This window comes from Falco cherrug, chromosome 13, assembly GCF_023634085.1.
Source record: "Falco cherrug isolate bFalChe1 chromosome 13, bFalChe1.pri, whole genome shotgun sequence".
Lineage (NCBI taxonomy): Eukaryota > Metazoa > Chordata > Aves > Falconiformes > Falconidae > Falco > Falco cherrug.
In genome coordinates this window covers 15,945,986-15,958,346 of record NC_073709.1, presented here as the reverse complement: position 1 = coordinate 15,958,346, position 12,361 = coordinate 15,945,986, and the positions used below count along the sequence as shown (strand labels likewise).

At 35.7% G+C, this 12,361-nt stretch overlaps 1 protein-coding gene across 1 annotated transcript in view; it reads right to left on the bottom strand.

Annotated features, from left to right (window-relative positions):
• Window positions 1-12,361, bottom strand: part of DNAH8 (dynein axonemal heavy chain 8) — a 137,219-nt gene that overhangs the window by 101,985 nt on the left and 22,873 nt on the right. Inside the window, 7 exon segments of the mRNA XM_027801181.2 lie at window positions 1,511-1,707; window positions 3,641-3,836; window positions 6,653-6,730; window positions 8,171-8,281; window positions 9,191-9,306; window positions 10,400-10,541; window positions 11,316-11,435. Coding sequence (XP_027656982.2) covers window positions 1,511-1,707; window positions 3,641-3,836; window positions 6,653-6,730; window positions 8,171-8,281; window positions 9,191-9,306; window positions 10,400-10,541; window positions 11,316-11,435 — 960 coding nt within the window.

The window sequence follows — 12,361 nt, the reverse complement described above, 5'->3', positions numbered from 1 at the left end:
TGAAGACCAAGGCAAAGAGTTGCTGAGTACAACAGCCTTCTCGGTATCCTGGGTAACCAGGTCTCCCATTTCCCTCCAGAAAGGGCCCATGTTTTCCCTAGTCTTCATATTCCTTGTATCACTGATGTATCTACAGAAGCTTTTCTTGTCACCCTTGACATCCCTGGCCATATTTAATTCTGTCAGGGCTTTAGCTTTCCTAACCTGATCCCTGCCTGCTCAGACAATTTCTCTGTATTCCTCCCAGGGTACCTGTCCTTGCTTCCAACGTCTGTAGGCTTTCTCTTTGTGTTTGGGTTTGTCCAGGAGCTCCTTGTTCATCCATGCAGGCCTCCTGGCATTTCTGCCTGACTTCGTCTTTGTTGGGATGCATCACTCTTGAGCCTGGAGGACGTGATCCTTGAATATTAACCAACTTTCTTGGGCCCCTCTTCTCTTCAGGACTTTATCCCATGGTACTTTACCAAGCAGATCCCTAAAGAGACCAAAGTCTGCTTTCCTGAAGCCCACAGCAGTGAGCTTGTTGTGTGCCCTCATCACTGCTCTAATGAACTTGAACTCCACCACTTCGTGGTCACTTCAGCCAAGGCCGCCCTTGAGCTTCACATTCCCCACCAGCCCCTCCTTGTTGATGAGAACAAGGTCCAGCATAGCACCCCTTCTTCTTGGCTCCTCTATCCCTTGGAGAAGCTATCGTAAAGGCATTCCAGGAAACTCCTGGGTTGCTTATGCCCTGTTGTGTTGTCCCTCCAACAGACAATGGGGTGGTTGAAGTCCCTCATGAGGACCAGGGCTTGTGAATGTAAGGCTACTTCTCTCTGTCTATAGAGGGCCTCATCTGCTCGTTCTTCCTGGTTGGGCAGCCTGTAGCAGACCCCACGATAATGTCACCTGTCCCTGCCCTCCTTTTAATCCTGATCCATCAGCTCTTGGTCAGCTCCGCATCCATCCACAAGGTGGAGTTCCATGCACTCCACCTGGTCACTGACATAGAGGGCAACACCCTGTCCTCATCTCCCCTGCCTGTCCTTCCTAAAGAGCCTGTATCTTTCCATTCCATCCCTCCATAGTCTTCCCACCACATCTCCATGATGTCAGTAAGATCATAGCCCTGCAGGCACATCTTTAACTTGGCTTGTTTATTTCCCCATGCTAAGTGTGTTTGCAGAGAGGCATACATCATGTCAGACTGGAGTAGTTTCTTGTGGACTAAAATCCAGAGTTCAACAAACCAAAATTAAAGGAATTAAAAAAATTAGGACTGGTTTATCAGTATCTAGAATGGCACAGAAGCAGGAAAAGTCAAACCCCAACACAAAAATTAGGTAGCATGCTATTACTTCTGCTTAAGAAATACACTGCTATTACTACTAAAAGACAAAATAAAAATTTCAGCTGTTAATGTGTTTTCTACATCTTTTTGCTTAATTTTATTTTTATCAATATTTTCTTATTTCAAAAGATAAGATTAATGAAGAACACTCCTGTAGGTGATCATCACTAAACTCACCTGAACTTTGGCATCTCTATCTTCTGTCCACAGTACCTTATATTTCTGAAAGTCCTGCAGAACTTCACTAGCTACTTCTCTTATGGAATTCACAGAAGAGGAGAGGAGCAGAACTAACTTAGAAATATCTTCATGTTCTGCAACAACTGAGTAAAAATTTCTTAGCTTTCTGATGACTACAACATCCTCAGCTCCTTCTGTAAAATAAAATTATATGTAAATGAATGAACCATTAGAAGTCTGATTAGAATTCTCTTCTAAACCTATGCATACCAAATTAAGCAATGATGCTTTTCAGTAAGGCTGAATATCTTTCTTCAAATGTTTGTCTGACTGCTTACTAGAAAAGTAACAAATGCTAGTTCAGGTCAGATACTACACAGCTAGAGTAAAATCATTCTAGAGTGAACATTTCCAAATGGAAAGAAAATCTTAATTCACAAACTTAATTTTCTCCACTGTAATGTAATGGTTACTAGAAGGTGACAAGGCCTCACAAACATTCTTTGTTATTTTATTGTTTTTCAAATTCATATAATTAAAGGTTTTTTTAATGGTACAAACCCCTTAAAAAATGTAAGCTTCTTGAACTCTGACATGCTCAAATAAATAACTTGTTATTCTACCTAGTGGGTTCAAAAAAGATGCAAAACTTTGCCAAGTCACATATTGATGAGTGCAGAAATAAAGTTTGTCATGTTTTGAGCTGCACTTGTCACCTGAAAGGTTAGAACTGAATGAAGAACAAAATAAAGGACAAAAGAACAAAAGAAAAATAAAGGAAAAAAAAAAAAAAAGAAAAAAGACAATCTAACAGTTCAGAGGTTTTCCTAAACCTCTGTAGGCAGTTTAGAACACTGGTAGCTGCTGCTTCAGTTACATTATGGATGTTGAAACAGGAGCCCTGTCTCCTTTAAGAACTAAACTCAAATAGAATGAAAATACACACAATGTATTATGTCTCTCCTTCATCTTTGATGAATTACTGAGACAATCAGGGTCAACATAGACACCAATATCCCTGAGATCTAATAAGCCACTTCTGTCATAACAATGCCTGAGCATTTTCAACCAGATTTAAGAGAATGGAGAAAATAATCCACTCTTCCCACCACATACATTGTTTAATGATAGGGATTTATTGCAATTCCAGGTTCTCTTTTAGACTGAAGACCTTTTCACAGATCTGGTCACTGGAAACAAAGCCTCAGATTGATCCATCTTTATCAGTGTACTCCATAGATCTCTTTAGCCAAATATTAACATACACTCCCAGTATAGCCAAGGAGTAGTTTAAGGGTGATAAAAATGGTTACTTGCTGATGTTGTGTTTTGACACAGCAGAGGGAAAGGCCATGATTATCTGATGAGGATAGTTTCCTGCCACCCTCCTTGAAGCCCATTAAAAGAGGTTAAAGTCTTACAAAGCAGCAGTAGAAGAATGAAGTCTGAGCTCTGGACTATCAACAAGAAAAACTTTCCAAGATGTTAAAGACTTTCCAAAGGATTCACAACAAAGATAAAACTGTACTGCAGATCACTGGCTGAGTCAAGAAGCTGACAGAACTTGATGGTAAAAATGTATTTGGGCTTTTATGGCTGCTTGCAAAGCATACGGAGAGACACTTAGAAATACTATTAAGAAAAAAAGTATCTAAGGTGGATGCAGGTCTGTCTACAGTCTGAATATTCACATGAACAAACACTTGAAGCGTTTCATAATCCATCCTAGGAATGTAGCCAGCCATTAAAATCTTTACTGAAATCTAATTATTAAGCTAGCTCTTGTTCTATCTCAATATTCCAATGAGAGCTATTCTACAATCATTGTTTATGGTTTCAACTATATCATTATGACTACATTCCACAGTAAGTAGGTAAAAAGATAAATTAACAAGCTTACTTTGCCTCAGATTAAATAGATATGGAATCTATCAATTTTTCTGATTAATTTTTTACTTGTTGCTTCTCAGAGCTCTAATGCTTATGTAAGCCTGAAAAGCTATTTCTGAAAAATAAACCTAACAAATTAATTCAATTTCAAGAAAACTGAGCTTATTCACAAATACTTTTACATGGCATTTTTATTAAAGTAAAAAAAACAACAACAACAAAACAGCCACCACTTACTTTCCCCTTCTTTGGCTACTTTTTGTGGTGATCCAAAGCCTGCTGATGATACTTGCTGTGTGCTTGATTCTGCTTGCAAACGAGAATTTTGCAAATGTCTCTGTCCCCACTGAGCGACTCCACGACTTACTTCCAGTATTAACTGAATCATGCGATTGACAGCTTGCTGTATTTCATCTAAACTGGGAACCATTACCTATTTAAAACAGTTGAAATATTGTTGAAATAAATGCAACTGATTGTAATTTTCTAAGACTTCAGCTTTACTCCACCTACAGTGGATTGTGGAACTTGCCCCAGAAGACAACCTGAAAAATCTAACAGTTTGTCTGGCTCAAAATTGCCTGTAAAGAAATGAAACATACTGTACTGACCTAGTATCTATTTGTACAGTCATACTTTGGGTAAAATGACAAGCAAGTGTGTAACTAGATAATTGTAAAAAGCCCAATACATCTCTTTCTAGAATTCCTAGTGTATTTTAAACAGCATTTCTATAATGAATTTTTATAGTGTGTGGGACTACATTACAAGCCTTGTTTCCTGCATTCTAAAATCATAAAGCATTAAAAATTGTAGGCCAAGATTGTTCTCTCTGTTGCTTTTAACCACTGGATCCTAAATTCTAAGACAGAGAATTGTTATGAGGGATGGTGATAAAAATATATATGGACAGCTCATTTTAAAGATTTACAGCTATATAACCTCTTCTAAGCCTTTATCCGTACATATATTGACTCCATGACTAGTTTCAGGCAGATTCAAATAAGAGGGTATATTTAGATTAGATATAAGGAAGAAATTCTTTACCTTGAATGTGGTGAGACACTGGCACAGGTTGCCCAGAGAAGTGGATGCCCCATCCCTGGAAGTGTTCAAGGCCAGGTTCCAGGTTGGATGGGGCTTTAAGCAACCTGTCCTAGTGGAAGGTATCCTTGCCCATGGCAGGAGGAGTGGAACTATAGATGATCTTTAAGGTCCTTTCCAACCCAAACCATTTTATGATTCAATGAAAATCACCTGGATCAAAGTGTCAAAGGTCCTAGTTGAATAAATGCTGAATGCTTTTCTCCTAAAGGTAGCATTACCTCAAAAACTTTTGCAAGAGCACAACACTTAGCAAATTAATGGCACTTGATGCAGTAGCCCTGAAAATCTCAACTTGTATATTTGGCAATGATTTTGTATCATATTTCTGACAGCCATCTAATACCTGAGTCAGAAGAGGAAGAGAACTCATGTTCAACTACCAGAGTACATGGTAAAAAGAACTGGAAGGAAAACAAGGATTCTTGATCTGAATCAAAAACAACTGGCAAACAGAATAGGGTCAAAACACAACCTCTGGTTTGCCATCATCCACACTGCATATAAATGCTAGGATGCTCCCTTAGCATAGTTTGGGATGATGCAAAATAAGCACTCTCCCAGAAAAAAATCAGGCAGTTTAGTGCATAAAACATGACAGTGGCTGTTCCTAACTCACAGTTTGAATGCAAGCTCTTGGATTAAGGATGAAAAGCATTTATTACTGTGGATACACACCATTTCACGTTGGCTTATTTTGAGGTCAAAGAACACCCTCTAATTTGTTTACTTTTTAAACTGTATTGGGAACAATAATGCTAATTGTGACTTTGTCCTGTCCTTGCTTGAAAATAATTCTATATAGAATAAGATGGAGTAAAGGCACATATAATTTTCGCCAAAATGCTGAGCAGAAGGAAGAACCTACCTGAGAGTGATCCCAGAAAAAATAGAAAAACAGCGTTTCTTGTAAAATCTCAGAAGATCACTCTTGTGATATACTCAATCCTCAAATATAGTCCTTAGAACATCATCTTACAGCTTTCATGTGCAAGCCATCATTTTAAAATGATGAAATCATCCACAGGAGTGTTCAGAACTGGGATATAAACTGTTTAAAAGTGACTCTGATGTTTTATAAGTCAATTTCACAGACTTAGCAGTTGCATGCACAAAAGCAAGGATCTTGCAAAATCCTATCAGTGTTAGCAAAGTGGGATTTTACCTAGCATTACTTGATTACTGCCCTGGATCAGCCAAGCATTTCAGAGGACTGGAAAGACAGATGCACTTCCCTTTGCAGTGGGTGGAGCTTGGGGTTTTATGCTTATACAAATACCAACAATGTAAAAATTATAGACTTTGACAGACCTTATATTTCCAATGTACACAGAAATAGTGTGAATGTACAACAGAATGCCAATATGAACACCAGTTCAATGTCAAAGGAATATTACCTTAGAATAAAAAGCTTCTTTTTTTATAATTTCATTAGCTTTTATTCAATATATTAATTCAATATAATTAATTATAATTTCATTAATATTTTACTATAAGAACAATGAATAATATTGTTACCTTCTCATACAGAAAATAAAATACATATTGGTAACACAGAGTTATCTACAAAAGAAAAACAAATGCATGTATTCTTTGCAATCAAGCTGCCTTTTTGATCTCTGCACACAGAAATCCACAGCCCTTTTCTTGGTTTTGAACACTCTCATTTTTGTCCAGCGATCCTCCTTCTGGTCATCTTACTTCCTATTGAGATGACTAAAGCCAAACTGAGTAAAGATTTTGTTCATTATTTTTATTCAACAAAAGTTTTAAATCACACAAAGAACAGAACAGTTAAAATAAAAAACGAACATGAAAAATCTATTCCAGCAATGCAACTACTACACATAAAGAAGAACTCATTATTCTGCAAAGAAACCTGATGAACAGATTGCAGTATAATTGCTGAAACACACAAGAACAATAAAAGGCCAGGTTCTGCAAGAACCACTAAGACAGGAACCAGGAACACTAAGAGCATGAGCACATTTCATCAGTGCTCTCAGTGCACTGAATGGCCTGAACAACTGTTCTCCTTTGGAACGGATGTTGGTTCAGTGCAAGTGCACCCACATCCTGTGCTTGGGCAAATGCAGAGATAACAAAGGCACATATTTTACCTTAACGATATGACACGTAACTTACCACATTGGGAGCAGCAAGGTGTACTTCTGCTTTTAGAAAAGGAGCAACCTCTTCAGATCTGTTTGGATGAGCAGAAAACTTTGTTCTCCCAAATGTCATTTTGCTGAAAATTATTTTGAAACATGTCGTAAATACTTCACCATGAAATCCTCCAAAATTATCTTAGAAATATAATTTTGAGCTACTTTTTCTGGGCAAACCTTCATGGAGAATTTTCACATTGAGTTAGAACTACTTGACAAAACTTATAGGAGCTTCTTGTTTAAAGGGGAAGATAATAGCCAGAGCTCCATCATTCAGACAAAGGTTACCTTGGATCCAGCCATTGTTTTCATGATATTTTTTTTAATCCAGAATATTTTCTGATTCTGGATTTTAATATCTCAGTTTAATAATGATGGAACTCTGCTAGTGCTTTGACTAGGTTATAAGAAGGTTTTACTGACAATTTCATGCAGCAGCCTATCAAGAGTAAAAGTTACCTCGTTACATTTTAGATATAGTCAACAGAACAGAAAAGGTTCAAAGATGACAAGCTGTTGCAAATTGATAAATACATGCCCTGAACCCACTCAAAACTAAAATTAAAAACAAAGCGCAAAGTACAGTTTCTAAATGCTATGACAAGACACGGTGACCAAATAAGGGAAGATTCAACAATATGATAGCATAGACAAATATAAAGGACACAGCCAAATAAATTCCTATTTACTTCAGTAAGATCAGGACTTCAGTACATTATCTATGAAAACTGTCCTTAGAAAAAGAAAAAGTAACACCAGCTTCAACATACATTAATCACAAAACACCGTCAGCTTCACCTGCTCTTAACAGAATTCTAAGTAGGCTTTTCAACATAGAATGTATTATACTGAAGCAATTATGTCTCTGAACTGTATGCCTCTTCAAGCAGAGAAGAATCTATAGAAATTATACTGAATATAAGAGAATGATAAAATTGTATGGATCTTGCCATTATCATATGGAATGCATAAAGAGTGCATGGATGATCTTTAATCCATGGGAAAGAACTCTGAGTGCATAGTCATGCTTGCAGAAGTAATCTGAAATGAGATGAATATATGGGCTCACTGCCATACATGACCTGGAATGGTCATTTAAGTTCTACTTGTTTATGTTGGACTATAAATTGTACTAACAGCAAAAAGCAATCCCAATGGAAATATATGGCAATAAAAACAAAAAGGTGCAGGCAGTGGGGAAACAATAGTAGAAACAAACTTCATTTTTTGTCCAAAACAAAGTACATAGACTATAACTGACAACATAAAGAATTAAAGCTTAAAAGAAAAGTGTGGGCCCAAAGCATCGCTGTAACAAAGTGAGTGCTCTCCAGGTTTTGGCTGAGCTAAAAGGGCCAAAAGGTCTGGAACTGTTTGACTGATGATACATGCGCATGTATCATTACACGTGTGAATGTGTATTTGTATTAATATATTAACACAGTAGTTAAATAACTTTGCTCTGGTATTACTATTGAAGGCTTTCATTTGCAACTTACTTTGAAACAAATATTCTTTTTTTAAGACTATTCAAAGACAGTTGGGTGGCTTTCTGGAGGCTGTCTAGCAGCTGGTGACTGAAATAAGCAACTATCTCTTTACAGTTCTGTAATGAATAAACACACAGTATTTAATATTGTGCTCAGACAGGAACCTGAAAATTATGTCAAAAGGTTTTAAATCAAACATAATAGTTCTTGTCCAAAGGAATTTATGCTGTAAGCTACGTAAGAAAAACAAGGGGAGAAGCTGGGGGTGGGAGGAACAGCTTGTAAGTAAGTAAGTAGAAATTGCATGAAAAAGAGAGTATAGCAACTGAGGAAACTCAAATTGTCTATTCAGAGACAGAATACCAAGATCTGGCTGAAGTTTCATACTCCTTCAGAGTATTAAAAAATACCTTTTTTAAAAGGTATTAAAAAAACCTTTCATGAATCATTCAATAATATTGGTGGATACTTGCCCTTTTCAAAAAGAGAGGCAAATACAGTAAAATCTGACTGTACTGGATTAAGAAGAACATAAAAATACAGCAACATGTACTGATCACTAGCACAAAATAACAGAATGCAACCTTGTACCATTATTGCATTTGTGCTTGCAAGTTTGTTACTCTTTGTTTTCCATTTCCACTTCCCTTCTCTGCTGAATATGAAGAGATTATATTCTTCAAGGAAAGGCGAACTTTCTGGGTGAATTTGGAAAAGGAGGACAGAAAGGATCAGTGTTTCTGCCCACCCAAGAAAGAAAGCCTCTCCAAAATTTTATACTTTCCATATATCAAGAATTTTTTTTAATAAAGGTGATAACTGTAGTAACATGGAATATATTTTTGAAAGCTAAAATCCACCCCAAACTAACTTTTTAAGGAAGCTATTTCATCATTTTTTACATGACATCCTATATTCTCTATGTGATGTCTTTCTGTAACACTGATATCCAGCTACCAAAACTCAAGATACTGTTTACTAATCTGATTGACCTGAAAAAAAAATACCATCTTATCACAGAATACCTTTTTAAACTCATCGTCTTTCTTATTGCCCTTGTTATTATCACTATGAGGAGCTGCAGAAGTAGTATTTTCTCTCTCTCCTGCGTTATTTTCAGACACTAGATGTGTTACTTTTGCTGTAAATTTAAAAAACATACATTCAATTAACTTTCTGTTAATTGAACACTGTGTTCTCCTTTGAAGCATGTTGTCCCCCCTCTTTACAGGCAAAAAAATATTGATTTTTATTTTAGTAGTACCTGGATCAGCTAATTGGTTGTATTTCACACCATTTTTTTCACACCAGGAATCTGGTTAAGAGGCCAGTTTATAAGCCTCAGTCTAATGAACACCATGCACAACACATATGTTATTAAAGACAGGTAGGCAGACATGGATGTATCAGCTGGAAATAGCCCCCCTCCCCCAAATCATTAAAAACAATTTAACAAAACACAGAGAAGTATGTTATCATCATTTTTTTTCTGGTTGCATCATATTGAACTACCTAAAGTGTTGACCCTGAGTGTGCCTCTATACCTGGAGGAAACTGAACCCAGAAGGAAAATAAAAAAATCCTGTGTAAGAAAAGGAGCTCCATTACTGATTAAGCTTCAAAATTTTTCTTTAAAACAAAATATTTTTCTCCAGCTATAAACTATTTCTCCTCTAATGGTAAAGGACTTCCTAAAATCTTAGTAACACACCCCAGAGCAGCGGGAACCAGCCATATTGATCAGCTGTGAGTCTCGTACACGAGCAGTTATTTGACTATACTAATTTAAAGTGATTGGCGAGCAAAGCACAGGTATTTGAGATACAATTCTGCTGTGGCAGAAAAGTCACAAAGAGAAGGACAGTACCAAATACCTGAGATAGCTAAGAAGGAAACACTGTATTTCACTTATGGAAAGGAAAAAAAAGTTACAATGAGTGCCTAAGAGAAATGCCGCCGTAACATTTCTCCTCTAGAGCAAAGATCTTGCTAATCTAAGCAGGACAGAGTTTAATTCTAGAAACCCCACCAATACTGGATTACCTCTGTATTTCATAGGCTAGTGGTTTAGTTTAATAGCAGTAAATGAAGGCAGAACTGAGACACAGATGAAACCTTAATGGGAGGGAGAAGTCTGAAGAAAATTAGCTAAAACAATTAAATTTTTATATGTGCTAGCTAAATCTGCATAATTATGGACAGAAATTTTTATTGAAATATTCAACATTATCTACCTGGTAATACATGTTTTTCTGAAGTTTTCTTAGAATATTGAATTTCATAATTCTTTTCAAATATAGATATTAGTTCTTGAACAGCATCTTCAATGTGCATGCTTTTGTAGTTTAATAACTGGGAACATTCTTTAGTATAAGCCTGTTAAATAAAAATATCAATGAATTATCTCAGTATCATTGATTGTATTATTACTGTTCTTCATGGAAAGCCAGAACATTTCCCTGAATATTGCATTCTTCAGACTGAGACTATTTCAACAGAACAACCACAGTTTTAAAAGAAAATTGAGAAACCAAACCAATAATCTTTATTCAAAATTATCAAAAACTTCTGTTATATTATCACTATGTTTTTAATGCTGCTTTTTTTTTTTTTTTAACATTTCCATCTTTGAAATGCAATGATATTCTTAAGGGTCAGAAGAAAATCATGGATATTGAAGGAAGGTCACAGTCTGAATCTGAAATCACCCAAATATTCTTTCAAATGTCCTTAATAATTTTATTTATTTGCACCAATGTACTAACTAAATACATTTTTAGCCTCATTCGTATTCTCAAATGTACTTGCTGGAAAGTATTTTTTGCCTTCTCCCTTAAAAAACAGTTTCGAAAAAACAGGGGGGTGAAAAAAGGCTGCATATGTCTGAGTAGCTTCCTACAAAGAAAAATTATCTCGTTTAATTGTGAAGCAGTTAAATAAAATTTATCTATGAAATATTACAGTTTAAGTATCTCAAATATCTAAGTACCAATTTATCTTCATATAAAATATTTTAACCAAAATATTTTAATGAAAAAAACTGTAATTCTACAGTTAGAAGAATTCTCTTATAGGTTTATATTAATTTACTAAGGCATTTTTTCTAACACACGCAAGAATTAAAATTTGAAGATGTAAAGTGGCACACACCTCATTGGAGATCAACATATTCTCTACTTTGATAGGACCATCTACTGGTAAGGCAATTAAAAGAGTATTTGATATTTCTTTTAATATTAAATCAATACGCACTTCACTTAAATCATTGACCTAAAAATAAAAAGTTGTATTAATACTGTACATTTATGTTTAAAGCATAACATATTCTATTTCAGAGAGCTCTAACAGGTATACAATGGTTTGCAGAAAACAAAAAATTGTACCTCTCTACCCAGTGAAAATGCAAGAATGTTACAGTACAAAATCCTCTAAGAAAGTAAACCATAACAGAAAAAAAACACACCAGGGTATAAGCACTAACAGTAAAAACTTTAATATGAGAAAAGCACAGAAAAAAGGAAGCACAACAATGCCTCATGGGTTATGGTAACTTAGTGGATATTTACAATGGCTAAATATAGTCTACATTTATTGTGAATTATCCTTTTTCTCCATTATCTACAGAAGGGATTTAGGGAGACAAGTACCCTACAAAAAATTTATCTTTTGCTAACATGTTTCATTGCAGACAATCTGAATACAAACAATAAAAAAAGAGATATAAGTCTGGAAATTATATGGTTACTATTGCCACAGAAGACATGAACTCAGTTGCTAGGACTCTATGCATTTAAATCTTGCACAGTGTGATAACAGAATTCTAAAAAGATTAGTAGTGTGCACAATTTCATTTCAGGCAGTCCTTTGAAAACAAAATCTTGTAATTTTCTAAATATCTGCTGGTTCTGTGTTGGGAAACTGAGACGTATGAATCCTTGAGAAAGTGAAATCCTTAGAGGAATTTGGTGTTTCCACACACTTCACAGATTTCTGGTTATCAGAACCATATTTTTAAATTCACTGTGTAACTGAAATTATTTCACAGACAGTATAAGTAGTTTTCTACTTCTGCACCATAACAGCAATGATCTAGCTGTTGAATGAGCATCTCTTGAGAGCTCTTTCAGCTGATCAGTCTTGAAGATTATATGAATGAGTAACAAAGAAAAAAAATATCTCCTATACCCCAAGAACTT